Below are 25,548 nucleotides of genomic sequence, written 5' to 3' on the forward strand. Positions count from 1 at the left end.
CAGTAACACAGTCAGTCTGTAGAACTACAGTAACACAGTCAGTCTGTAGATCTACAGTAACACAGTCAGTCTGTAGATCTACAGTAACAGTCAGTCTGTAGATCTACAGTAACACAGTCAGTCAGTCTGTAGAACTACAGTAACACAGTCAGTCTGTAGAACTACAGTAACACAGTCAGTCTGTAGATCTACAGTAACACAGTCAGTCTGTAGATCTACAGTAACACAGTCAGTCTGTAGAACTACAGTAACACAGTCAGTCTGTAGATCTACAGTAACACAGTCAGTCTGTAGAACTACAGTAACACAGTCAGTCTGTAGATCTACAGTAACACAGTCAGTCTGTAGATCTACAGTAACACAGTCAGTCAGCCTGTAGATCTACAGTAACAGTCAGTCAGTCTGTAGAACTACAGTAACACAGTCAGTCTGTAGATCTAAAGTAACACAGTCAGTCAGTCTGTAGATCTACTGTAACACAGTCAGTCAGTCTGTAGATCTACAGTAACACAGTCAGTCAGTCTGTAGAACTACAGTAACACAGTCAGTCTGTAGATCTACAGTAACACAGTCAGTCTGTAGATCTACAGTAACACAGTCAGTCTGTAGATCTACAGTAACACAGTCAGTCAGTCTGTAGATCTACAGTAACACAGTCAGTCTGTAGATCTACAGTAACACAGTCAGTCAGTCTGTAGATCTACAGTAACACAGTCAGTCTGTAGATCTACAGTAACACAGTCAGTCAGTCTGTAGATCTACAGTAACACAGTCAGTCTGTAGATCTACAGTAACATAGTCAGTCTGTAGATCTACAGTAGCAGTCAGCCTGTACTGTAATGCTAACTGTCATAGTGTATGTCATGATAAAGTCCCCATCAGTCAGATCACTAAGAGGATGAGGTTCACTCTGCAGGGCCAGATGGCTCTCAGGAGGGAGTGGAAATGGACAAGATGTTATGACACCATCACACACACCAGGGGAGGCTGCTGAGGGGAGGACGGCTCATAATAATGTCTGGAACGGAGCGAATGGAATGGCATCAAAGTCAGGGAAACCATGGAAACCAGGTGTTTGATGTATTTGACACCAGTCCATCGTATTCCTCTCCAGACATGATCAGGAGCCTGTCCTCCCTGATTAAGGTGCCACCAACCTCCTGTGGTTGACACACACGCACCAACGCAAGCACACACGCACGCGCGCACACACACAGACGGGTGTGCGCACAATCAGACGCACATACGCTCACACAAATTCACACCCAGTATGCAAACACACACAAATACACAAGCACAAGTGAACACACACACACACACACACTAATAATACAATAACTATGACTATGTAAAGGGGGGACAGTGGAGTTCTGTATTTCCAGCTTTAGTGTCTTTGTCACCAAGCATCTGCAACTTCCGAGACCAGTTCTATTGCCAGAACAGTCTACTGTTACAGGGCTGAGAGAGAGAGAGAGACAGAGAGACAGAGAGAGACAGAGAGAGACCGAGAGAGACAGAGAGACAGAGAGAGAGAGAGACAGAGAGAAAAACAGAGAGAGAGAGCGATAGAGAGAGACACAGAGAGAGAGAGAGACAGAGAGAGAGAGAGACAGAGAGAGAGACAGACACAGAGAGAGAGAGAGAGACAAAGAGAGAGAGAGACAGAGAGAGAGACAGACAGAGAGAGAGAGAGACAGAGAGGGAGAGAGAGAGACAGAGAGAGAGAGAGAGACAGAGAGAGAGACACAGAGAGAGAGAGAGAGAGAGAGACACAGAGACACAGAGAGAGAGAGAGAGAGAGACACAGAGACACAGAGAGAGAGAGAGAGAGACACAGAGACACAGAGAGAGAGAGAGAGAGAGAGAGAGAGAGAGAGAGAGAGAGAGAGAGAGAGAGAGAGAGAGAGAGAGAGAGAGAGAGACTTTGGCACTTGCTTTGGCAATGTTAACACATGTTTCCCATGCCAATAAAGCCCTTGAATTGAATTGAATTGAATTGAGAGAGAGAGAGAGAGGCCACTCTAAAGTCTAAACAGCCAACAGTCACAAGGTGTCAATGGATGCATCGGTAGGTATAATCACATAGTTGTACACTTACATGACAGTTCTCTATACAGATGTTGACCAATCAGAAGCCCTGAAAACTGATCTGGGATTGTGTTGTATTGTTTCATTTCACCTTTAAAGTCCCATTGAGGTGTTTATCTCTTTTACAAGGGAGCCCTGCATTCAGACCATTTATAAACACAACATCACGCAAATATACAAGTTACAGAATATAGTCAAGACAAGACAAGAGAAACAATCACATTCTTCAGCAAAGAGGTTCTTGATCAACAATGTGAACAGTCCAAGAGGCACTAGTAGATTTAGTCGTTCCATACATGGGGTGCAAAGAAACCAAAAGATGATTTACCCAAATCTGTGTAGACTGAAGGAATCTCCAGTTAGCCATCCCTGAGACCGGGTTTCGTCATTCCTACATCTAAAGTTTATTAATGATGTTAGGTATGGCAGAGGTTTATGTAAGAGAGCTTTAGAAATAAAAAAGAGAGTAATGAATCGATCTACGTGACTTCAAGGATCAGCTTACTCTCCCCAAATCCTTACCATAACCACGTAGGAGAGACACAACAGACCTTAGATCAGTGTTTTCTAGGGCAACTTCATACGTTACTCTTCTTATTATTACCTCAGTGCTTACCGCTTGTCCTACATACCTTTGCGTGCGTCCTACATTGAAACCGCTGCGGATTGGTCCTTTGCTTATCAGAGGTGGGCTGACTCGTAGAAATGGAGAAAGCTCATTGGTCAGTGGTAGATCTCCTCTCCGTCTATTGGCTGAGTCGGCTTTCAGAGCTAGAGACCCAGCCGTACATTGGGTACTGTGTCCAGTGTCTCTCTTCCTGTGTTACCGCCCTTGGGGTGAGATAGAAAGTGAGTAGCAGTGAAGCCGTCGTATTCATTGGAGCAGTACAGTAAGTAACTAGCTACTGTCATTTGATAGCTTGCGCCTTCTGGAGTGAACTGAAGACGTGTGGATTGAATTTGCCCAGTCGCTGTAGATTCAGGTGAGCATCCATCGAGGTTACACATTTGTGAATCGTTTTGCCCGCTATCTAACGTTAGATACAGCAATCGTGTGGCCATTTCACTATTTCGCTAGCCAGTTAGCTATCTGGCTATGCTAAGTTAGCTGACGTTTCGTGCTTCTCCGTCTGCCAGTGAGAGATACAAGCTTGGTGTTTGTGTTGACAGATTTGGTAACTACCTAATGATCCGATGCGGATAAATCTGTGACTTGATAGCTGTAGTTAGCCAGCTAGTTATGGGATGATGTTGGACTGTGTAGGCAGTTCAGGGGCGTATTCGTTACGGAAACTGTTTACCGTTTAACAGAACAAGACGGGATTTTCTATTCGTTCGATTTGCTTCCGTTTAGGAAACGATTTGCAACAGAATGGGCGTAATGAATACGCCCTAGTTTACGGTTTCTTGCTCTCTCCTCTTATCTCCAATGTCTTTGGTAATAACTTTGTCACCATTGCCCTCTTAGCTCTGTTCCTCATCTCTAGTTAGCTAATCAGCTAAGTTAGTTACCTAGTTATATTATCAGACAGACAGTTAGTTACCTAGTTATTTCGATTTATTTGGTCGAAATAGTCCGTAGCTACTGAATCAGAATCATATAGAAAACTGGTGAACTAAATAAATCTTGTTATTATACTAGCTAGCTAGTGTGACTTCATTTACCTACTAACGTTACAGCTTGTATGTTTTAGGGCATTGCCAAGTTAGTATTTGTTGTTGTTGATCAGGGTCCTACAGCATCGCTACAGGACCTGTGGACCCCAGTACGCCACCTCCCTGTCGCAACAGGGCCGCGCCTGTCTGTCAAATCACAGTTTATTTGTCACATACGCCGAAGACAACAGGTATAGTCTGTCGTTGTCAGAACAATAAACCAATCCGTTTTGAAATTCACTCAGCTAGCTAGCTGCCCATCTTAACTATAAGGTTTTACAGAGGTGGCTCAGTTAAACGTGGGTCTTGCTCAACTCGGCATGGTTGTCATGCATTTCAGACTGTTTACCATGTAAACAAGGGGTGTGTGTGTGTGTGTGTGTGTGTGTGTGTGTGTGTGTGTGTGTGTGTGTGTGAAAGAAAGATAGAAAGAAAAATAGCAGATGCAGTGTGTGTGTGCGCTGGCACTTCCATTGTTAGTAGCAGCAGAAACAATGCCTCATGTCCCGTGATACACCCCAGGTTCAGCAGCCCTCCACAAAAGGTGCTTATTTAGTGGCTTCCAATCCTTATCTGCCACCTGAAAGACTGCATCTCTTATGTGGTCACAACACGGCTTTGTTCTGAATGCAGGGTGTGGCCCAAGCCGTCTAGGAAAGCCTTTATAAGGAAACGGGTGAGTTAGCCCAGGTGTGAAGTTGATCACAGGCACAGATCTACAATCAGCATGTCCCCTCCAGACCCTAAGCTTTACCATTAAAGAGAAAAACACTAACTTCTGTCACGCCGCCCAGTCCTGGGGGATGGTTCTGTCACTCCGCCCAGTCCTGGGGGATGGTTCTGTCACTCCGCCCAGTCCTGGGGGATGGTTCTGTCACTCCGCCCAGTCCTGGGGGATGGTTCTGTCACTCCGCCCAGTCCTGGGGGATGGTTCTGTCACGCCGCCCAGTCCTGGGGGATGGTTCTGTCACGCCGCCCAGTCCTGGGGGATGGTTCTGTCACGCCGCCCAGTCCTGGGGGATGGTTCTGTCACGCCGCCCAGTCCCGGGGGATGGTTCTGTCACTCCGCCCAGTCCCGGGGGATGGTTCTGTCACTCCGCCCAGTCCCGGGGGATGGTTCTGTCACTCCGCCCAGTCCTGGGGGATGGTTCTGTCACTCCGCCCAGTCCTGGGGGATGGTTCTGTCACTCCGCCCAGTCCTGGGGGATGGTTCTGTCACTCCGCCCTGTCCTGGGGGATGGTTCTGTCACTCCGCCCAGTCCTGGGGACGGTTCTGTCACGTGGTCCAGTCCTGAGGGACAGTAGTTCTGTCTGCAGTATAAAGACAGAGGTCATAGTGCCGTTCACTTGAGAGAGAGATGCCTTTTAGCAGACTTTCATCCAAGCGAGGGCAGTGTGTCCTGTCCTGTCCGTCTGTCTGTCTGTCTCCTACACGACAACAACAACAAATGTGTTAGCTACAGCTGATCCGGAGCAGGTTAACAGGCTCAGAGATGCCAACTCAGCATGTTGTGTGTGTGTGTGAATATCAGCCTGTTAGCAGGATAATCAGGTCTGATACTGCTCAGCCGGTTCTACTTCTGTCCGCTCCAACAGAGGGAGAAATCAGCCTGTTAGCAGGATGCTCATACTTCTACCATTAGAGTTGGGAAGGTGTAATCATTTAAACGGTTATTACACCAGATAGTGTTTGTGGGGGGAATTCTCTGCCATGTTGTTTCTGTCTGCCGCCGAGCAGAGGTTGGAGAGGACACTAACTTCTGTCACGCTGCCCAGTCCTGGGGGACACTTCTGTCACGCTGCCCAGTCCTGGGGGACACTTCTGTCACGTGTCTTGACTTCAACCCTCAAAGGTGCCTGTGTGGGTAGAGCCTGCAGACTGTGGGTAGTGAGGGGATAGTGTGTAGAGCCTGCAGACTGTGGGTAGTGAGGGGATAGTGTGTAGAGTCTGCAGACTGTGGGTAGTGAGGGGATAGTGTGTAGAGCCTGCAGACTGTGGGTAGTGAGGGGATAGTGTGTAGAGCCTGCAGACTGTGGGTAGTGAGGGGATAGTGTGTAGAGCCTGCAGACTGTGGGTAGTGAGGGGATAGTGTTTAGAGCCTGCAGACTGGGGATAGTGAGGGGATAGTGTGTAGAGCCTGCAGACTGTGGGCAGTGAGGGGATAGTGTGTAGAGCCTGCAGACTGTGGGCAGTGAGGGGATAGTGTGTAGAGCCTGCAGACTGGGGGTAGTGAGGGGATAGTGTGTAGAGCCTGCAGACTGGGGATAGTGAGGGGATAGTGTGTAGAGCCTGCAGACTGTGGGTAGTGAGGGGATAGTGTGTAGAGCCTGCAGACTGTGGGTAGTGAGGGGATAGTGTGTAGAGTCTGCAGACTGTGGGTAGTGAGGGGATAGTGTGTAGAGCCTGCAGACTGGGGGTAGTGAGGGGATAGTGTGTAGAGCCTGCAGACTGGGGATAGTGAGGGGATAGTGTGTAGAGCCTGCAGACTGTGGGTAGTGAGGGGATAGTGTGTAGAGCCTGCAGACTGTGGGTAGTGAGGGGATAGTGTGTAGAGCCTGCAGACTGGGGGTAGTGAGGGGATTGTGTGTTTGTGTCCAACCAGTGAGCTGTAGCAGAAATAGATGAGAGGATAGACGAGGAGGGGTAGAGGGAGACGTAGGAGAGAGAGAGAGGCAGACAGACGAGGAGGGGTAGAGGGAGACGTAGGAGAGAGAGAGGCAGACAGACGAGGAGGGGTAGGAGAGAGAGGGGCAGACAGATAGGGCAAGCTGCGGCTTTTTTAAAGTACCACTTTGTACCTCCTCCAACCCCACCTCCCTCAATCCACGTTTCATTTCAGGTTTGTTGTTTTACCACCACAGTGACTTCCCTGTCAGCATTTCATCCTTCCATTCCTCCCTCTTTACCTCTCTCTTTTACCTCTCTCTCTCTCTCTCTCTCTCTCTCTCTCTCTCTCTCCTTCTCGCTCTCTCTCTCCTCTATCTTTTACCTCTCTCTCTTCTCTCTTTACTATCTATCTCTCTCTCTTTACCTCTCTCGCTCTCTCTCTCTTTACCCTCTCTTCTCTCTCCTTACCTCTCTCTCTCTTCCTTACTCTCTCTCTCTTCTTTACCTCTTCTCTCCTCTTTACCTCTCTCTCTCTCTATTGACCTCTCACTCCCTCTCTCTTTCACCTCTCTCTACCTCTTTACCTTCTCTACCCTTCTCTCTCTTACCTCTCTCTCTCTCTTGACCTCTCCGCTCTCTCTCGCTACCTATCGGCTCTTTAACACTCTCTCTCTCGCTCTCGCTGACATATCTCTCTCTTCTTTACCTCTCTCTCTCCATCTTACCTCTCGCTCTCTTCTTTAACTCTCTCCTCTCTGTACTCTCTCTCTCTCTCTATTACTCTCTCTCTTTACCTCTTCTCTCCTCTCTCTCTCTCTTTACCTCTCTCTTTACTCTCTCTCTCTCTCTCTTCTCTCTCTCTCTCTCTTACCTCTCTCTCTTTATCTCTCTCTCTCTCTCTTTACCTCTCTCTCTCTTTATCTCTCTCTCTCTCTCTCTTTACCTCTCTCTCTCTCTCTCCTCTCTCTTTACCTCTCTCTCTCTCTTTACCTCTCTCTCTCTCTCTCTCTTTACCCTCTCTCTCTCTCTCTCTCTTTACCTCTCTCTCTTTACCTCTCTCTCTTTACCTCTCTCTCTCCCTCTTTACCTCTCTCTCTCTCTTTACCTCTCTCTCTCTCTCTCTCTCTTTACCTCTCTCTCTTTACCTCTCTCTCTCTCTCTCTCTCTCTTTACCTCTCTCCCTCTCTCTTTACCTCTCTCTCCCTCTTTACCTCTCTCTCTCTCTCTTTACCTCTCTCTCTCTCTTACCCTCTCTCTCTCTTTACTCTCTCTCTCTCTCTTTACCTATCTCTCTCTCTCTCTCTCTTCTTCTTCTTTCTCTCTCTCTTCTCTCTTACCTCTCTCTCTCTCTTTACCTCTCTCTCTCTCTTCTCTTTACCTCTCTCTCTCTCTCTCTCTCTTTACCTCTCTCTCCCTCTTTACCCCTCTCTCTCTCTCTCTCTCTCTCTCTTTACCTCTCTCTCTCTCTCTCTTTACCTCTCTCTCTCTCACTCTTTACCTCTCTCTCTTTACCTCTCTCTCTCTCTTTACCTCTCTCTCTCTCTTTACCTCTCTCTCTCTCTCTTTACCTCTCTCTCTCTCTTACTCCTCTCTCTCTCTTTACCTCTCTCTCTCTCCTCACCTTTACCTCTCTCTCTCCTCTTTACCTCTCTCTCTCTCTCTTTACCTCTCTCTCTCTCTTTACCTCTCTCTCTCTCTCTTTACCTCTCTCTCTTTACCTCTCTCTCTTTACCTCTCTCTCTCTTTACCTCTCTCTCTCTTTACCCCTCTCTCTCTCTCTTTACCTCTCTCTCTCTCTCTCTCTCTTTACCTCTCTCTCTCTCTCTCTCTCTTTACCTCTCTCTCTCTCTCTCTTTACCTCTCTCTCTCTCTCTCTCTTTACCTCTCTCTCTCTCTCCCTCTTTACCTCTCTCTCTCTCTTTACCTCTCTCTCTCTCTCTCTTTACCTCTCTCTCTCTCTCTCTCTCTCTTTACCTCTCTCTCTCTCTCTCTCTTACCTCTCTCTCTCTCTCTCTCTCTCTCTCTCTCTCTCTTTACCTCTCTCTCTCTCTCTCTTTACCTCTCTCTCTCTCTCTTTACCTCTCTCCCTCTCTCTTTACCTCTCTCTCTCTTTACCTCTCTCTTTACCTCTCTCTCTCTCTCTCTTTACCTCTCTCCCTCTCTCTTTACCTCTCTCTCTCTCTCTCTCTCTCTCTCTCTTTACCTCTCTCTCTTTACCTCTCTCTCTCTCTCTCTCTCTCTCTCTCTCTTTACCTCTCTCTTACCTCTCTCTCTCTCTTTACCTCTCTCTCTCTCTCTTTACCTCTCTCTCTTTACCTCTCTCTCTCTCTCTTACCTCTCTCTCTCTCTATCTCTCTCTATCTCTACCTCTCTCTCTCCTCTTACCTCTCTCTCTCTCTCTCTCTCTCTTTTACCTCTCCTCTCTCTCTCTCTCTCTCTTCTCTCTTTACCTTCTCTCTCTCTCTCTCTTTACCTCTCACTCTTACCCTCTCTCTCTCTCTCTCTTTACCTCTCACTCTTTACCTCTCTCTCTCTCCCCTCTTTACCTCTCTCTCTCCCTCTTTACCTCTCTCTCTCTTCTCTCTCTCTCTCTCTTTACCTCTCTCTCTCTCTCTCTTTACCTCTCACTCTTACCTCTCTCTCTCTCTCTCTTTACCTCTCATCTTACCCTCTCTCTCTCTCTCTTACCTCTCTCTCTTACCTCTCTCTCTTTACCTCTCTCTCTCTCTTCTCTCTCCTTTACTCTCTCTCTCTCTCTCTCTTTACCTCTCTCTCTCTCTCTTTACCTCTCTCTCTCTCTCTCTCTTTACCTCTCTCTCTCTCTCTCTCTTTACTCTCTCTCTCTCTCTTTACCTCTCTCTCTCTCTCTTACCTCTCTCTCTCCTCTTTACCTCTCTCTCTCTCTCTCTCTCTCTCTCTTTACCTCTCTCTCTCTCTCTCTTTACCTCTCACTCTTTACCTCTCTCTCTCTCTCTTTACCTCTCACTCTTTACCTCTCTCTCTTTACCTCTTTACCTCTCTCTCTCCCTCTTTACCTCTCTCTCTCCCTCTTTACCTCTCTCTCTCCCTCTTTACCTCTCTCTCTCCCTCTTTACCTCTCTCTCTCCCTCTTTACCTCTCTCTCTCTCTCTTACCTCTCTCTCTCTCTTTACCTCTCTCTCTTTACCCCTCTCTCTCTCTCTCTTTACCTCTCTCTCTCTCTCTTTACCTCACTCTCTCTCTCTTCCTCCTTGCCTCTCTCCTCTGCTCCATCTGTTTTTTCATCAGGGCTCTGCCTTTCCCCAGCCACTCTAGAAGGGAGTGTCCCACACCAGCAGAGCAGAGAGGAGAACAGAGAAGAGAGCAGTACAGAGGAGGGAGGGAAAGAAGAGAACAGAGAAGAGAGCAGAACAGAGAAGACAGCAGGACAGAGGAGGGAGGGAAAGAAGAGAACAGAGAAGACAGCAGGACAGAGGAGGGAGGGAATGAGGGGATATGGGAGAGATGAGGAGGAGAGATATGAGGGGATATGGGAGATATATGGGAGAGATGATAAGGAGAGATATGAGGGGACATGGAAGAGATGATAAGGAGAGGTATGAGGGGATATGGGAGAGATGAGGAGGAGATATATGAGGGGATATGGGAGAGATGATAAGTAGAGATATGAGGGGATAAGGAGAGATGAGGAGGAGAGATGGGAGAGATGATAAGGAGAGATATGAGAGAGGTGATAAGGAGAGATATGGGGGAGATGATAAGGAGAGATATGAGGGGATATGGGAGAGATGATAAGGAGAGATATGAGGGGATATGGGAGAGATGATAAGGAGAGATATGAGGGGATATGGAAGAGATGATAAGGAGAGGTATGAGGGGATATGGGAGAGATGATAAGGAGAGATATGAGGGGATATGGAAGAGATGATAAGGAGAGGTATGAGGGGATATGGGAGAGATGAGGAGGAGAGATGATAAGTAGAGATATGAGGGGATAAGGAGAGATGAGGAGGAGAGATATGAGGGGATATGGGAGAGATGATAAGGAGAGATATGAGAGAGGTGATAAGGAGAGATATGAGGGGATATGGGAGAGATGATAAGGAGAGATATGAGGGGATATGGGAGAGATGATAAGGAGAGATGAGGGGATAAGGAGAGATGAGGAGGAGAGATATGGGGAGAGATATGAGGGGATAAGGAGAGATATTTAATTTAACCTTTATTTAACCAGGCAAGTCAGTTAAGAACAAATTCTTATTTTCAATGACGGCCTAGGAACTGCCTCTTCAGGGGCAGAACGACAGATTTGTACCTTGTCAGTTCGGGGGTTTGAACTTGCAACCTTCCGGTTACTAGTCCAACGCTCTAACCACTAGGCTACCCTGCTTCCCCAAAGGGGATATGGGAGAGATGAGCAGGAGAGATATGAGGGGATAAGGAGAGATATGAGGGGATAAGGAGAGATATGAGGGGATAAGGAGAGATATGAGGGGATAAGGAGAGATATGAGGGGATAAGGAGAGATATGCGGGGATAGGGAGAGATAAGGAGAGATATGGGAGAGATAAGGAGAGATATGGGAGAGATGATAAGGAGATATATGAGGGGACATGGGAGAGATGATAAGGAGATATATGAGGGGACATGGGAGAGATGATAAGGAGATATATGAGGGGATATGGTAGAGATGATAAGGAGAGATATGGGAGAGATGATAAGGGGAGAGATGAGGAGGAGAGATATGGGAGAGATGAGGGGACATGGGAGAGATGATAAGGAGATATGAGGGGACATGGGAGAGATGATAAGGAGATATATGAGGGGATATGGGAGAGATGATAAGGAGAGATATGAGGGGACATGGGAGAGATGATAAGGATAGATATGGGGGGGATATGAGGGGACATGGGAGAGATGATAAGGAGAGATATGAGGGGATATGGGAGAGATATGAGGGGATATGGGAGAGATAAGGAGAGATATGAGAGGTTAGTTTATCACCCCTAGGATAGTAAAGGAGAGACAATAGGGGGAGATATGAGAGGTTAGTTTATCACCCCTAGGATAGTAAAGGAGAGACAATAGGGGGAGATATGAGAGGTTAGTTTATCACCCCTAGGATAGTAAAGGAGAGACAATAGGGAGAGATATGAGAGGTTAGTTTATCACCCCTAGGATAGTAAATGATAGACAATAGGGAGAGATATGAGAGGTTAGTTTATCACCCCTAGGATAGTAAAGGTCGTTATCAGAAACACAATACGGTGCAGACCGTTCAATTAGTCTGCTGGGGTCAAGAACCAGCTCTGCTAAAACCATTGACAACAACGTGCCGTTTCCAAGGAATTGTGAAATAAATGTTCCAACTATTTGGTTGTAATATCATCACGTCCTGAAGAGCACAGTCACAACTAGACATTTATCTCTATCATCAGAGTTATACAGCAAGGTACTTGCTAACGGGTCATTTGGCTAGCTAAGCAAACGGGTCATTTGGCTAGCTAAGCAAACGGGTCATTTAGCTAGCTAAGCAAACGGGTCATTTAGCTAGCTAAGCAAACGGGTCATTTAGCTAGCTAAGCAAACGGGTCATTTAGCTAGCTTCATTAGAGATTAGGTGTTTGGAAAGAGTTTGACATCGGCAAGTTGTTGTCTTGGTAAAGTTGTCAGTCGGATTACTGTCACCACCACCATTGATATGACAAGCAAATCAAAGCGTATTTGCATATAGCCATCGAGTTGATCCCCTGACAGCTTGTCATCGAGCCGTATTGACGTGATCTGTTGTTAGCTAGTGATCCAATTTGACGTGATCTGTTGTTAGCTAGCGATCCAATTTGACGTGGTCCATCAGATAGTCTGTCAGCAGCGATGAAACACTCTGGAAAAACAACGTTGAAAAGGGGATACTGTGAGCTAACGTTGCTAGGTAGGCCGAGCTATGTCGCTCTGTGAAAAAAGTGCATTAGTTCTACTTAAAACGCAGTTTCTACCGGTAGCTGGCAAAGTAATCATTATGTATCCTTCTGGTTGACAAGCAGGGCCCACGGAGGGTGGGACACGTAGAGCCCACGGAGGGTGGGACACGTAGAGCCCACGGAGGGTGGGACACGTAGAGCCCACGGAGGGTGGGACACGTAGAGCCCACGGAGGGTGGGACACGTAGAGCCCACGGAGGGTGGGACACGTAGGGCCCAAGGAGGGTGGGACACGTAGGGCCCACGGAGGGTGGGACACGTAGGGCCCACGGAGGGTGGGACACGTAGGGCTGGGACACGTAGGGCCCACAGCGGGTGGGACACGTAGGGCCCACGGAGGGTGGGACAAGTAGGGCCCACGGAGGGTGGGACACGTAGGGCCCACGGAGGGTGGGACACGTAGGGCCCACGGAGGGTGGGACACGTAGGGCCCACGGAGGGTGGGACACGTAGGGCCCACGGAGGGTGGGACACGTAGGGACCACGGAGGGTGGGACACGTAGGGCCCACGGAGGGTGGGACACGTAGGGCCCACGGAGGGTGGGACACGTAGGGCCCACAAAGGGTGCCCACGGCGGGTGGGACACGTAGGGCCCACGGCGGGTGGGACACGTAGGGCCCACGGCGGGTGGGACACGTAGGGCCCACGGAGGGTGGGACACGTAGGGCCCACGGCGGGTGGGACACGTAGGGCCCACTAATTAATGGGCCATTCTGATTAATCGGTCGACCTCGACTGTGTTTACAGTTTGAAGCTAAAGCTGGTCATTGGATTGTTAGGTTGTGGCAATTATATTTATAGATATTTATTTATTTGAGTTTTCTTCAATGGGACTAGATTTAGATGTTTCAGTCTAGAGGGAGAAATCGGTCCAGTCTTTATACAGCAACCCCTTATTCCTGACCCTGTGGAAGTCCCTGTATATCTGGACAGTTTCTCCTGGCCTTGTGAAGTCCCTGTACATCTGGACAGTTTCTCCTGGCCTTGTGAAGTCCCTGTACATCTGGACAGTTTCTCCTGGCCTTGTGAAGTCCCTGTACATCTGGACAGTTTCTCCTGGCCTTGTGAAGTCCCTGTACATCTGGACAGTTTCTCCTGACCCTGTGGAAGTCCCTGTATATCTGGACAGTTTCTCCTGGCCTTGTGAAGTCCCTGTACATCTGGACAGTTTCTCCTGGCCTTGTGGAGTCCCTGTACATCTGGACAGTTTCTGCAGTAAACACAGGTGACTGAGGTGAGCATGACTTTGCATACAGCCAGCTCATGTGACTTTTCCCTCAGAGGTGTGTGTCGTGTTTTAGTTTTGTGTGTGTGTGTGTGTGTGTGTGTGTGGAGGGGGGTGGGTAGTGGTGTGTGTAATGTAGGGGAGTAGTGGTGTGTACACAAACAAACCCAAAACACAGAAACTGGAGAATGTAACAGTGTGTGTGTACTGTACATCTATAACTAGAGAGGCTGGTTGTAGTGTGTTGTGGTGGTGTTATTGGCTCTGTCTACTGTACATCTATAACTAGAGAGGCTGGTTGTAGTATGTTGTGGTGGTGTTATTGGCTCTGTGTACTGTACATCTATAACTAGAGAGGCTGGTTGTAGTATGTTGTGGGTGTGTTATTGGCTCTGTGTACTGTACATCTATAACTAGAGAGGCTGGTTGTAGTATGTTGTGGTGGTGTTATTGGCTCTGTGTACTGTACATCTCTATCTAGAGAGGCTGGTTGTAGTATGTTGTGGGGGTGTTATTGGCTCTGAGATACCTGCTGTTGTCTAGGATGATTAGTAGAGCTCGGAGAATGGAATCAATCAGACTCTACTAATGGATCCTCCCAGACCATTATCATCATTACCTCCCTTCCATGCTCCATTACTCCTGTCTGGACTGTCTACTCCACCTAATCACCTGGAGGGTCCTGGAGGAGACAGAAGAACAGCCATTAGTATGGGTTTTATAACCTGTGAGAGTGGTTAAGTGTGAAGGTGGTGTTGACTACACAGAGAAAGTAGATAGATGACGTAAGAGCTGAGTTGACATTGTGGTAAGAGAATGACGTGTGTGTAGATTAGTCTACAAGTCTGTGGTCTCCAGTCAGACCTCGCTGGCCACTCTGTCTTCCAGTCTCAGCTAATGAAACTCAGAGCTTAACAGTCAGGTGGTTTAGATACTGATGGGTGTGTTGTGGATTTGGATCTACAATGTCAGAACGTTTTCTGTCAGAAAGGGTTTTTCTAGACCTTGAAAGCTGGCGGTCGTTCCAACAGGGGACTGAAACACATGTTATTATCCCACAGATAAACTGTCTGCAGTTAGTTGGATTTTACCATCATGGATATTTAACTCCTGGTTCAGGGCTTAGTTAGGCCTACGCTAGATTTAAACACGGCCTATAACCTATTAGAATAGACTACATCGTCTGGAACTTATTCAGGAGGGAGTCCTACCTGGTCTTGGTATTATCAGGCTGTGGACTGGACTCGGACGTTATCCCAGTTTTCAGAACCTGATTTGCATCATCAATAGCCAGCAATGGTTGTGATCAACATTACGATCATCATGAATGCTGACATTTCATCTGCTCTCATTTACTTTCCATTAGGGCAGAGTGAGCCTGTTATTCCCCTGTTAACCCTCTGCTATAGAGCACCACAGTGGAGGTGTCATAATACCCATAAAACCTAACGGTCAAACAGGGAAATGTTTCCAATTGTTTTTATACAATTCATTTAAAAGGTTTATTTTATCAATATGTTCGACTCTATTTACTCTCCGATTCTAAAATGCTAATTAGTATTAAAGTAGACATCGTGCAAAACTACAAATCCCAGCATGCTCCTGTAGGTCATCTCTAGCTGACACCTTAACTAACAGGTATAGATCCTGTAGGTCATCTCTATCTGACACCTTTACTAACAGGTATAGATCCTGTAGGTCATCTCTATCTGACACCTTTACTAACAGGTATAGATCCTGTAGGTCATCTCTAGCTGACACCTTTACTAACAGGTATAGATCCTGTAGGTCATCTCTAGCTGACACCTTTACTAACAGGTATAGATCCTGTAGGTCATCTCTAGCTGACACCTTTACTAACAGGTATAGATCCTGTAGGTCATCTCTAGCTGACACCTTTACTAACAGGTATAGATCCTGTAGGTCATCTCTAGCTGACACCTTTACTAACAGGTATAGATCCTGTAGGTCATCTCTAGCTGACACCTTTACTAACAGGTATAGATCCTGTAGGTCATCTCTATCTGACACCTTTACTAACAGGTATAGATCCTGTAGGTCATCTCTAGCTGACACCTTTACTAACAGGTATAGATCCGGTAGGTCATCTCTAGCTGACACCTTTACTAACAGGTATTGATCCTGTAGGTCATCTCTAGCTGACACCTTTACTAACAGGTATTGATCCTGTAGGTCATCTCTAGCTGACACCTTTACTAACAGGTATAGATCCTGTAGGTCATCTCTAGCTGACACCTTTACTAACAGGTATAGATCCTGTAGGTCATCTCTAGCTGACACCTTTACTAACAGGTATAGATCCTGTAGGTCATCTCTAGCTGACACCTTTACTAACAGGTATAGATCCTGTAGGTCATCTCTAGCTGACACCTTTACTAACAGGTATAGATCCTGTAGGTCATCTCTAGCTGACACCTTTACTAACAGGTATTGTGTCAATTTAAAACTTTCACAAGACGGTTCACAGAATTGTCAATTTGAAAGAAATGTAGACAGTTTATTCATGAATACATTTAGACAGTTAAATCCCGGGATTCCTACCTTTGCCTCGATTCGTCAGTCTGGTCCAGATCATCATGGTATTTGTAGTTCTTTATGATGGCCACATTGGCAGCTAATTAGCATTTCATTTTTGGGAGGTAAATACAGGCCAATATATTGATAAGTCACTTTGTCTGAGAGAGATTTACACGGTAATCAAAACATCACCCCAGGGGAAGCCGGCGCGAACCATCACCCAAGGGGAAGCCGACGCGAACCATCACCCAAGGGGAAGCCGACACAAACCATCACCCCAGGGGAAGCCGACGCGAACCATCACCCCAGGGGAAGCCGACGCAAACCATCACCCCAGGGGAAGCCGACGCAAACCATCACCCCAGGGGAAGCCGGCACAAAACACAGACCTTATTTTACGTGTTTCTAAAAAATCCCCTACGGGGAAAAATGAATGGTGGAAAAACGTCCGGAACCATTTCCCTGTTTGACCGCTAGGTTTTCTGGGTATTATGACTCACACACTGTGGTACTTTATTCCAGGCTGTTGCTGTGTTAGTGTGGTGTTTGATTCCTTAATGGCGGAGTGGACAGTAAACCTCTAATTCTTGAGAGAACAGACCAAAACAGGGAGAGAGAGACCAGAACAGAGAGAGACCAGAACAGAGAGAGACCAGAACAGAGAGAGACCAGAACAGAGAGAGACCAGAACAGAGAGAGACCAGAACAGAGAGAGACCAGAACAGAGAGAGACCAGAACAGAGAGGGAGAACGATGTGGGAGAGAGAACAGAACAGAGAGAGAGAACAATGTGGGAGAGAGGGAACAGAACAGAGAGAGAGGACGATGTGGGAGAGAGGGAACAGAACAGAGAGAGAGAACGATGTGGGTGAGAACATAACAGAGAGAGAGGACGATGTGGGAGAGGGAACAGACCAGAACAGAGAGAACAGACCAGAACAGAGAGAGAGAGAACAATGTTCCCTCTAAACCACACAGCTCCACCCAGACTGCTGCGCATTAAAAATAAAATGACCGCTGTGCCAAGGTCGCGGAAAATTGAATTCCACTCAACTTTAGTTGACACCCATGTTTCCCAACTCCGGTCCTCCTGTGCCTCCATCAGCACGGTGTTGTCCCAGACAAACATACCTGATTCAACTAGTCAAGGGCTTCATGATTAGTTTTATTTAACATTTATTTAGCTAGGAAAGTCAGTTAAGAACAAAGTCGTATTTTCAATGACGGCCTACCGGGGAACAGCGGGTTAACTGCCTTGTTCAGTGGCAGAACGACAGATTTTTACCTTGTCAGCTCAGGGATTCGATCCAGCAACCTTTCGGTTACTAGTCCAACACAACGATATTGGCCGTATAACACAAATCCCAGAAGTGCCTTATTGTTATTATAAACTGGTTATCAACATAATTAGAAAGGTAAAAAGCTATTTGTTTGTCGTACCCGTGATATACGGTCTGATATACCACAGCTTTCAGACAATCAGCATCTAGGGCTCAACCCACCCAGTTTATGTGATGTTTAAGACTGGAGGACAGATGCTGTCTGACTGGCTTTAATTACATCACCTACTGATCCCACTAACTCACATGTTATCATCCTCTCTGTCTGTCTGCCTCTGCCTACCTGCAACTCTCTGTCTGCCTGCCTGCCTCTGCCTGCCTGCCTCTGCCTGCCTGCCTCTGTCTGCCTCTGCCTGCCTCTGTCTGCCTCTCTCTCCCCCTCTGTCTGCCTCTGCCTGCCTCTGCCTGTCTCTCCCCCTCTGTCTGCCTGTCTGTCTGTCTGTCTGTCTGTCTGTCTGTCTGCCTCTCTGTCTGTCTGCCTCTGCCTGCCTCTGTCTGCCTGTCTCTCCCCCTCTGTCTGCCTCTCTGCCTGCCTGCCTCTCTGCCTGCCTGCCTCTCTGCCTGCCTGCCTGCCTCTCTGCCTGCCTGCCTCTCTGTCTGCCTGCCTGCCTCTCTGCCTCCATCCCTCTGTCTCTCTAGCAGATTACCTGTCCCTAGGTGTGACACTTGGACCCAGAGGGACACAGACAGACACCCCGGTCTGCAGTTGGTGTAGCAGAGAGAGAACATGGCATTGTCGTTTAAGAAAGACCTGGAGAAGTACAAGGAGATTGACGAGGATGAGATCCTTAACAACCTGTCAGAGCAGGAACTCAAACAACTGGAGACTGCCCTGGAGGAGATGGACCCAGAGGTATGGGGGTTTTCTCCTTGTTCGCCAGACAGACATCTCATTCTTATCCATTTTTAACCTTGCAGTCTGCCAAGCTTTTCTATGTTGACTTGCACGCAGAGTAGAGGAGGAGGAGGAGGAGGAGGCGCAGCAGAGTAGAGGAGGAGGAGGCGCAGCAGAGTAGAGGAGGAGGAGGCGCAGCAGAGTAGAGGAGGAGGAGGCGCAGCAGAGTAGAGGAGGAGGAGGCGCAGCAGAGTAGAGGAGGAGGAGGCGCAGCAGAGTAGAGGAGGAGGAGGCGCAGCAGAGTAGAGGAGGAGGAGGCGCAGCAGAGTAGAGGAGGAGGAGGCGCAGCAGAGTAGAGGAGGAGGAGGCGCAGCAGAGTAGAGGAGGAGGAGGAGGCGCAGCAGAGTAGAGGAGGAGGAGGAGGAGGCGCAGCAGAGTAGAGGAGGAGGAGGAGGAGGCGCAGCAGAGTAGAGGAGGAGGAGGACGAGGCGCAGCAGAGTAGAGGAGGAGGGGGAGGCGCAGCAGAGTAGAGGAGGAGGGGGAGGCGCAGCAGAGTAGAGGAGGAGGAGGCGCAGCAGAGTAGAGGAGGAGGAGGACGAGGCGCAGCAAATCAAATCAAATCAAATCAAATTTATTTATATAGCCCTTCGTACATCAGCTGATATCTCAAAGTGCTGTACAGAAACCCAGCCTAAAACCCCAAACAGCAAGCAATGCAGGTGGAGAAGCACAGTGGCTAGGAAAAACTCCCTAGAAAGGCCAATACCTAGGAAGAAACCTAGAGAGGAACCAGGCTATGTGGGGTGGCCAGTCCTCTTCTGGCTGTGCCGGGTGGAGATTATAACAGAACATGGTCAAGATGTTCAATGTTCATAAATGACCAGCATGGTCGAATAATAATAAGGCAGAACAGTTGAAACTAGAGCAGCAGCACAGTCAGGTGGAAGTTGAAACTGGAGCAGCAGCATGGCCAGGTAGACTGGGGACAGCAAGGAGTCATCATGTCAGGTAGTCCTGGGGCATGGTCCTAGGGCTCAGGTCAGTTGAAACTGGAACAGCAGCATGGCCAGGTGGACTGGGGACAGCAAGGAGTCATCATGTCAGGTAGTCCTGGGGCATGGTCCTAGGGCTCAGGTCCTCCGAGAGAGAGAAAGAAAGAGAGAAGGAGAGAATTAGAGAACGCACACTTAGATTCACACAGGACACCGAATAGGACAGGAGAAGTACTCCAGATATAACAAACTGACCCCAGCCCCCCGACACATAAACTACTGCAGCATAAATACTGGAGGCTGAGACAGGAGGGGTCAGGAGACACTGTGGCCCCATCCGAGGACACCCCCGGACAGGGCCAAACAGGAAGGATATAACCCCACCCACTTTGCCAAAGCACAGCCCCCACACCACTAGAGGGATATCTTCAACCACCAACTTACCATCCTGGGACAAGGCTGAGTATAGCCCACAAAGATCTCCGCCACGGCACAACCCAAGGGGGGGGGGGCGCCAACCCAGACAGGATGACCACAACAGTGAATCAACCCACTCAGGTGACGCACCCCCTCCAGGGACAGCATGAGAGAGCCCCAGCAAGCCAGTGACTCAGCCCCTGTAATAGGGTTAGAGGCAGAGAATCCCAGCAGCAGAGTAGAGGAGGAGGAGGACGAGGCGCAGCAGAGTAGAGGAGGAGGGGGAGGCGCAGCAGAGTAGAGGAGGAGGAGGAGGAGGCGCAGCAGAGTAGAGGAGGAGGGGGAGGCGCAGCAGAGTAGAGGAGGAGGGGAGGCGCAGCAGAGTAGAGGAGGAGGAGGCGCAGTAGAGGAGGAGGAGGAGGCGCAGCAGAGTAGACGAGGCGGCGCAGTAGAGGAGGAGGAGGAGGTGCAGTAGAGGAGGAGGAGGCGCAGCAGAGTGGAGGAGGAGGAGGAGGCGGCGCAGCAGAGTAGAGTAGAGGAGGAGGTGCAGCAGAGTAGAGGAGGAGGAGGCGTAGAGGAGGAGGAGGCTGCGCAGCAGAGTAGAGTAGAGGAGGAGGTGCAGCAGAGTAGAGGAGGAGGAGGCGCAGCAGAGTAGAGGCGGAGGCGCAGTAGAGGAGGAGGCGCAGCAGAGTAGACGAGGCAGAGTAGAGGAGGAGGAGGAGGAGGTGCAGCAGAGTAGAGGAGGAGGAGGCGCAGCAGAGTAGAGGAGGCGCAGCAGAGTAGAGGAGGAGGAGGAGGCGCAGCAGAGTAGAGGAGGAGGCGCAGCAGAGTAGAGGAGGAGGCGCAGCAGAGTAGAGGAGGAGGAGGCGTAGAGGAGGAGGAGGCGCAGCAGAGTAGAGGGGGAGGAGGAGGAGGTGCAGCAGAGTAGAGGGGGAGGAGGAGGAGGAGGCGCAGCAGAGTAGAGGAGGAGGCGCAGCAGAGTAGAGGAGGAGGCAGAGTAGTCAAACCCTTCCAGGACTTAGTGAGGTTAATTTTCCTTTTCAAGGGCCAGAGTGTGAGGTACAACAGCCATTTATTTGTGATATTACACAACACACCTCAACAGAAGTATTGGGACTAGGCCAATGTGTTGTTACATCTCAGGTAGAGAACATCTTAAACATTCTTCTTGTCTTTCACTTATACACAGCATGAAGGAGATGAGTCCACTAACTAGGCAACCATAGGAACGCCACTCAACACAACACAGCACCGAATGCAGCCCTAATGTTTTTAAACATGGCACATGAATTCACCAATTACCAATTGATCAATCAGTCAATAAACCCATGTATCCACCCCTCTGTGTCTCCCCCCCCCAGAATGCATTGCTGCCAGCGTCGATGCGTCAGAAGGACCACACAGTGAAAGCAGCCACCGGCCCCTACAGCAGAGAGAAACTACTCAGTTTTCTGGAGAAGGAGGCCCTGGAGTATAAAGACAGAGATGATGTGGTGTCTTTCTCTGGAGAGAGGAAAGGTAGGAGGCCCTGGGGTATAAAGACAGAGATGATGTTGTGTCTTTCTCTGGAGAGAGGAAAGGTAGGAGGCCCTGGAGTATAAAGACAGAGATGATGTTGTGTCTTTCTCTGGAGAGAGGAAAGGTAGGAGGCCCTGGGGTATAAAGACAGAGATGATGTGGTGTCTTTCTCTGGAGAGAGGAAAGGTAGGAGGCCCTGGGGTATAAAGACAGAGATGATGTGGTGTCTTTCTCTGGAGAGAGGAAAGGTAGGAGGCCCTGGAGTATAAAGACAGAGATGATGTGGTGTCTTTCTCTGGAGAGAGGAAAGGTAGGAGGCCCTGGGGTATAAAGACAGAGATGATGTGGTGTCTTTCTCTGGAGAGAGGAAAGGTAGGAGGCCCTGGGGTATAAAGACAGAGATGATGTGGTGTCTTTCTCTGGAGAGAGGAAAGGTAGGGGGCACCTGGTGTATGTTCAGACCGTGTGCAGTGTTTCCACTACGATTTTTCTCAGGAGCTGTGGCAAAAGTAGCTGGGGGGTGGTCTGGGGGCATGCTACCCTGGGGGGGGAATAATTTTGCACGCCCAATTTTTCAGTTTTTATTGTTAAAAAAGTTTGAAGTATCCAATAAATGTCGTTCCACTTCATGATTGTGTCCCACTTGTTGTTGATTCTTCACAAAAAAAGACAGTTTTATATCTTTATGTTTGAAGCCTGAAATGTGGCAAAAGGTCGCAAAGTTCAAGGGGGCCGAATACTTTCGCAAGGCACTGTAGAGCAGGGTTAGGGTTGTTACCTCCAGTACCAGTATGTATATAGAGCAGGGTTAGGGTTGTTACCTCCAGTATGTACATAGAGCAGGGTTAGGGTTATTCCCTCCAGTATGTATATAGAGCAGGGTTAGGGTTGGTACCTCCAGTACCAGTATGTATATAGAGCAGGGTTAGGGTTGTTACCTCCAGTATGTATATAGAGCAGGGTTAGGGATGTTACCTCCAGTATGTATATAGAGCAGGGTTAGGGTTGTTACCTCCAGTATATATATAGAGCAGGGTTAGGGTTGTTACCTCCAGTATGTATATAGAGCAGGGTTAGGGTTGTTACCTCCAGTATGTATATAGAGCAGGGTTAGGGTTGTTACCTCCAGTATGTATATAGAGCAGGGTTAGGGTTGTTACCTCCAGTATGTATATAGAGCAGGGTTAGGGTTGTTACCTCCAGTATGTATATAGAGCAGGGTTAGGGTTGTTACCTCCAGTATGTATATAGAGCAGGGTTAGGGTTATTCCCTCCAGTATGTATATAGAGCAGGGTTAGGGTTGTTACCTCCAGTATGTATATAGAGCAGGGTTAGGGTTGTTACCTCCAGTATGTATGTATATAGAGCTAGGTTAGGGTTGTTACCTCCAGTATGTATATAGAGCAGGGTTAGGGTTGTTACCTCCAGTATGTATATAGAGCAGGGTTAGGGTTGTTACCTCCAGTATGTATATAGAGCAGGGTTAGGGATGTTACCTCCAGTATGTATATAGAGCAGGGTTAGGGTTGTTACCTCCAGTATATATATAGAGCAGGGTTAGGGTTGTTACCTCCAGTATGTATATAGAGCAGGGTTAGGGTTGTTACCTCCAGTATGTATATAGAGCAGGGTTAGGGTTGTTACCTCCAGTATGTATATAGAGCAGGGTTAGGGTTGTTACCTCCAGTATGTATATAGAGCAGGGTTAGGGTTGTTACCTCCAGTATGTATATAGAGCAGGGTTAGGGTTGTTACCTCCAGTATGTATATAGAGCAGGGTTAGGGTTGTTACCTCCAGTATGTATATAGAGCAGGGTTAGGGTTATTCCCTCCAGTATGTATATAGAGCAGGGTTAGGGTTGTTACCTCCAGTATGTATATAGAGCAGGGTTAGGGTTGTTACCTCCAGTATGTATGTATATAGAGCTAGGTTAGGGTTGTTACCTCCAGTATGTATATAGAGCAGGGTTAGGGTTGTTACCTCCAGTATGTATATAGAGCAGGGTTAGGGTTGTTACCTCCAGTATGTATATAGAGCAGGGTTAGGGTTGTTACCTCCAGTATGTATATAGAGCAGGGTTAGGGTTGTTACCTCCAGTATGTATATAGAGCTGGGTTAGGGTTGTTACCTCCAGTATGTATATAGAGCAGGGTTAGGGTTGTTACCTCCAGTATGTATATAGAGCAGGGTTAGGGTTGTTACCTCCAGTATGTATATAGAGCAGGGTTAGGGTTGTTACCTCCAGTATGTATATAGAGCAGGGTTAGGGTTGTTACCTCCAGTATGTATATAGAGCAGGGTTAGGGTTGTTACCTCCAGTATGTATATAGAGCAGGGTTAGGGTTGTTACCTCCAGTATGTATATAGAGCAGGGTTAGGGTTCCTCCCTCCAGTATGTATATAGAGCAGGGTTAGGGTTGTTACCTCCAGTATGTATATAGAGCAGGGTTAGGGTTGTTACCTCCAGTATGTATATAGAGCAAGGTTAGGGTTGTTACCTCCAGTATGTATATAGAGCAGGGTTAGGGTTGTTACCTCCAGTACCAGTATGTATATAGAACAGGGTTAGGGTTGTTACCTCCAGTATGTATATAGAACAGGGTTAGGGTTCCTCCCTCCAGTATGTATATAGATCCGGGTTAGGGTTCCTCCCTCCAGTAGAATTCCAGAACCATGATGTCATGGCCCCTGATCTCTGGAGAGGAAGCCTGTCAGGAATAACCTCACACACATTCCTCTTCCCTCATCCCACTGTGTGTGTAGTGACAGACCATAGCAACAACTCTTGTTATCAGCAGGGGCTGATTTTAATGAGTCTCGTGGAATTTACATTCGATTAGACCTTAAAAGTCATTTGTGTTTTACTTGTTGTATAAACACACCATGGTCACCAAAATCGGACTAAGTGGACTGGACAAGAGTTTCTGGAGAGATTTGAGAGCTTTTCAGTGATGAACTCAATTCATATTAGCAGCACAGATATGCAGCCCAGTTCTGTTCAGCAGTGAGAAGGACACGTCACACACAGCCTACATCAGCTGGTGAGCTGCAGGGGAGCCAGCGATGAGTGTGAAGACAGGCTCTGATTATACACATCACACATGTGACTCTCTGGCTTCCCCGTAGTGAACCAGTCACCACCAGCCTGGTTAGCTACCCTTTGCCTGGTGAAAAGGGATACTTCAGGATTTTGCCAATGAGGCCCTTAGACTTCATCATTGAACTAACGCTAGTTAGCATTGGCTTGCAAAACCACCTCTAACTTCCTTCATACTGGACACAGAGACATACAAATGGTATCAGTGAGTTCATCTGACTCTGGGGGAAGTTGGTGAAGGGCCTCACTGCCAAAATCCCTAAGTATCCCTTTATGAAACACAAGCTGCTTTACAAAATTGAAAACAATAGCAGCATTGAGTTTAATAGTAAAACAGTCTAACTATGTTTGTCTCTCCCCTTTTAGTATAGAAAAGTAGTGCAGTTGTAGTCTCACTCAACCCTCCCACTTTCCCCACGGCGTTTTCATAGCCAAGTTCTGTAGCCAAGTCTCCCACTTCCTCAGAGAAAACGTCTTGATTCAAGCCCTTACCGTTCAAAAGATATTACCCATAACACCACCACTATGTATTGTATTGTACTGTAGAGGCTCCATTCTGTAACGGCCTGTAGAGAGACCATTCTGTAACGGCCTGTAGAGAGACTCCATTCTGTAGCGGTCTGTAGAGAGACTCCATTCAGTAGCGGCCTGTAGATAGACTCCATTCTGTAACGGCCTGTAGAGAGACTCCATTCTGTAACGGCCTGTAGAGAGACTCCATTCTGTAACGGCCTGTAGAGAGACTCCATTCTGTAACGGCCTGTAGAGAGACTCCATTCTGTAACGGCCTGTAGAGAGGCTCCATTCTGTAACGGCCTGTAGAGAGACTCCATTCTGTAACGGCCTGTAGAGAGACTCCATTCTGTAACGGCCTGTAGAGAGACTCCATTCTGTAGCGGCCTGTAGAGAGGCTCCATTCTGTAACGGCCTGTAGAGAGACTCCATTCTGTAACGGCCTGTAGAGAGACTCCATTCTATAACGGCCTGTAGAGAGACTCCATTCTGTAACGGCCTGTAGAGAGACTCCATTCTGTAACGTCCTGTAGAGAGACTCCATTCTGTAACGGCCTGTAGAGAGACTCCATTCTGTAACGGCCTGTAGAGAGGCTCCATTCTGTAACGGCCTGTAGACCGGCTCCATTCTGTAACGGCCTGTAGACAGGCTCCATTCTGTAACGGCCTGTAGAGAGGCTCCATTCTGTAACGGCCTGTAGAGAGACTCCATTCTGTAACGGCCTGTAGAGAGGCTCCATTCTGTAACGGCCTGTAGA

General features: G+C 48.0%; 1 protein-coding gene across 2 annotated transcripts in view; it reads left to right on the top strand.

Moving 5' to 3' along the window:
- The first annotated feature begins 2,855 nt into the window (after positions 1-2,855).
- LOC116371601 (tropomodulin-3-like) overlaps positions 2,856-25,548 on the top strand; it is a 46,843-nt gene continuing 24,150 nt past the window's right edge. Inside the window, exons 1-3 of one of the 2 annotated variants that reach the window (XM_031820493.1) lie at positions 2,856-3,071; positions 18,056-18,269; positions 21,022-21,178. In XM_031820493.1, the coding sequence (XP_031676353.1) occupies positions 18,144-18,269; positions 21,022-21,178 (283 nt within the window). In that variant the 5' untranslated portion in view covers positions 2,856-3,071; positions 18,056-18,143. The remainder of the gene's footprint in view (positions 3,072-18,055; positions 18,270-21,021; positions 21,179-25,548) is intronic. The other variant, XM_031820494.1, reaches the window with a different exon arrangement.

This window comes from Oncorhynchus kisutch, unplaced genomic scaffold (genome assembly GCF_002021735.2).
Source record: "Oncorhynchus kisutch isolate 150728-3 unplaced genomic scaffold, Okis_V2 scaffold3402, whole genome shotgun sequence".
Taxonomy (NCBI): Eukaryota; Metazoa; Chordata; class Actinopteri; order Salmoniformes; family Salmonidae; genus Oncorhynchus; species Oncorhynchus kisutch.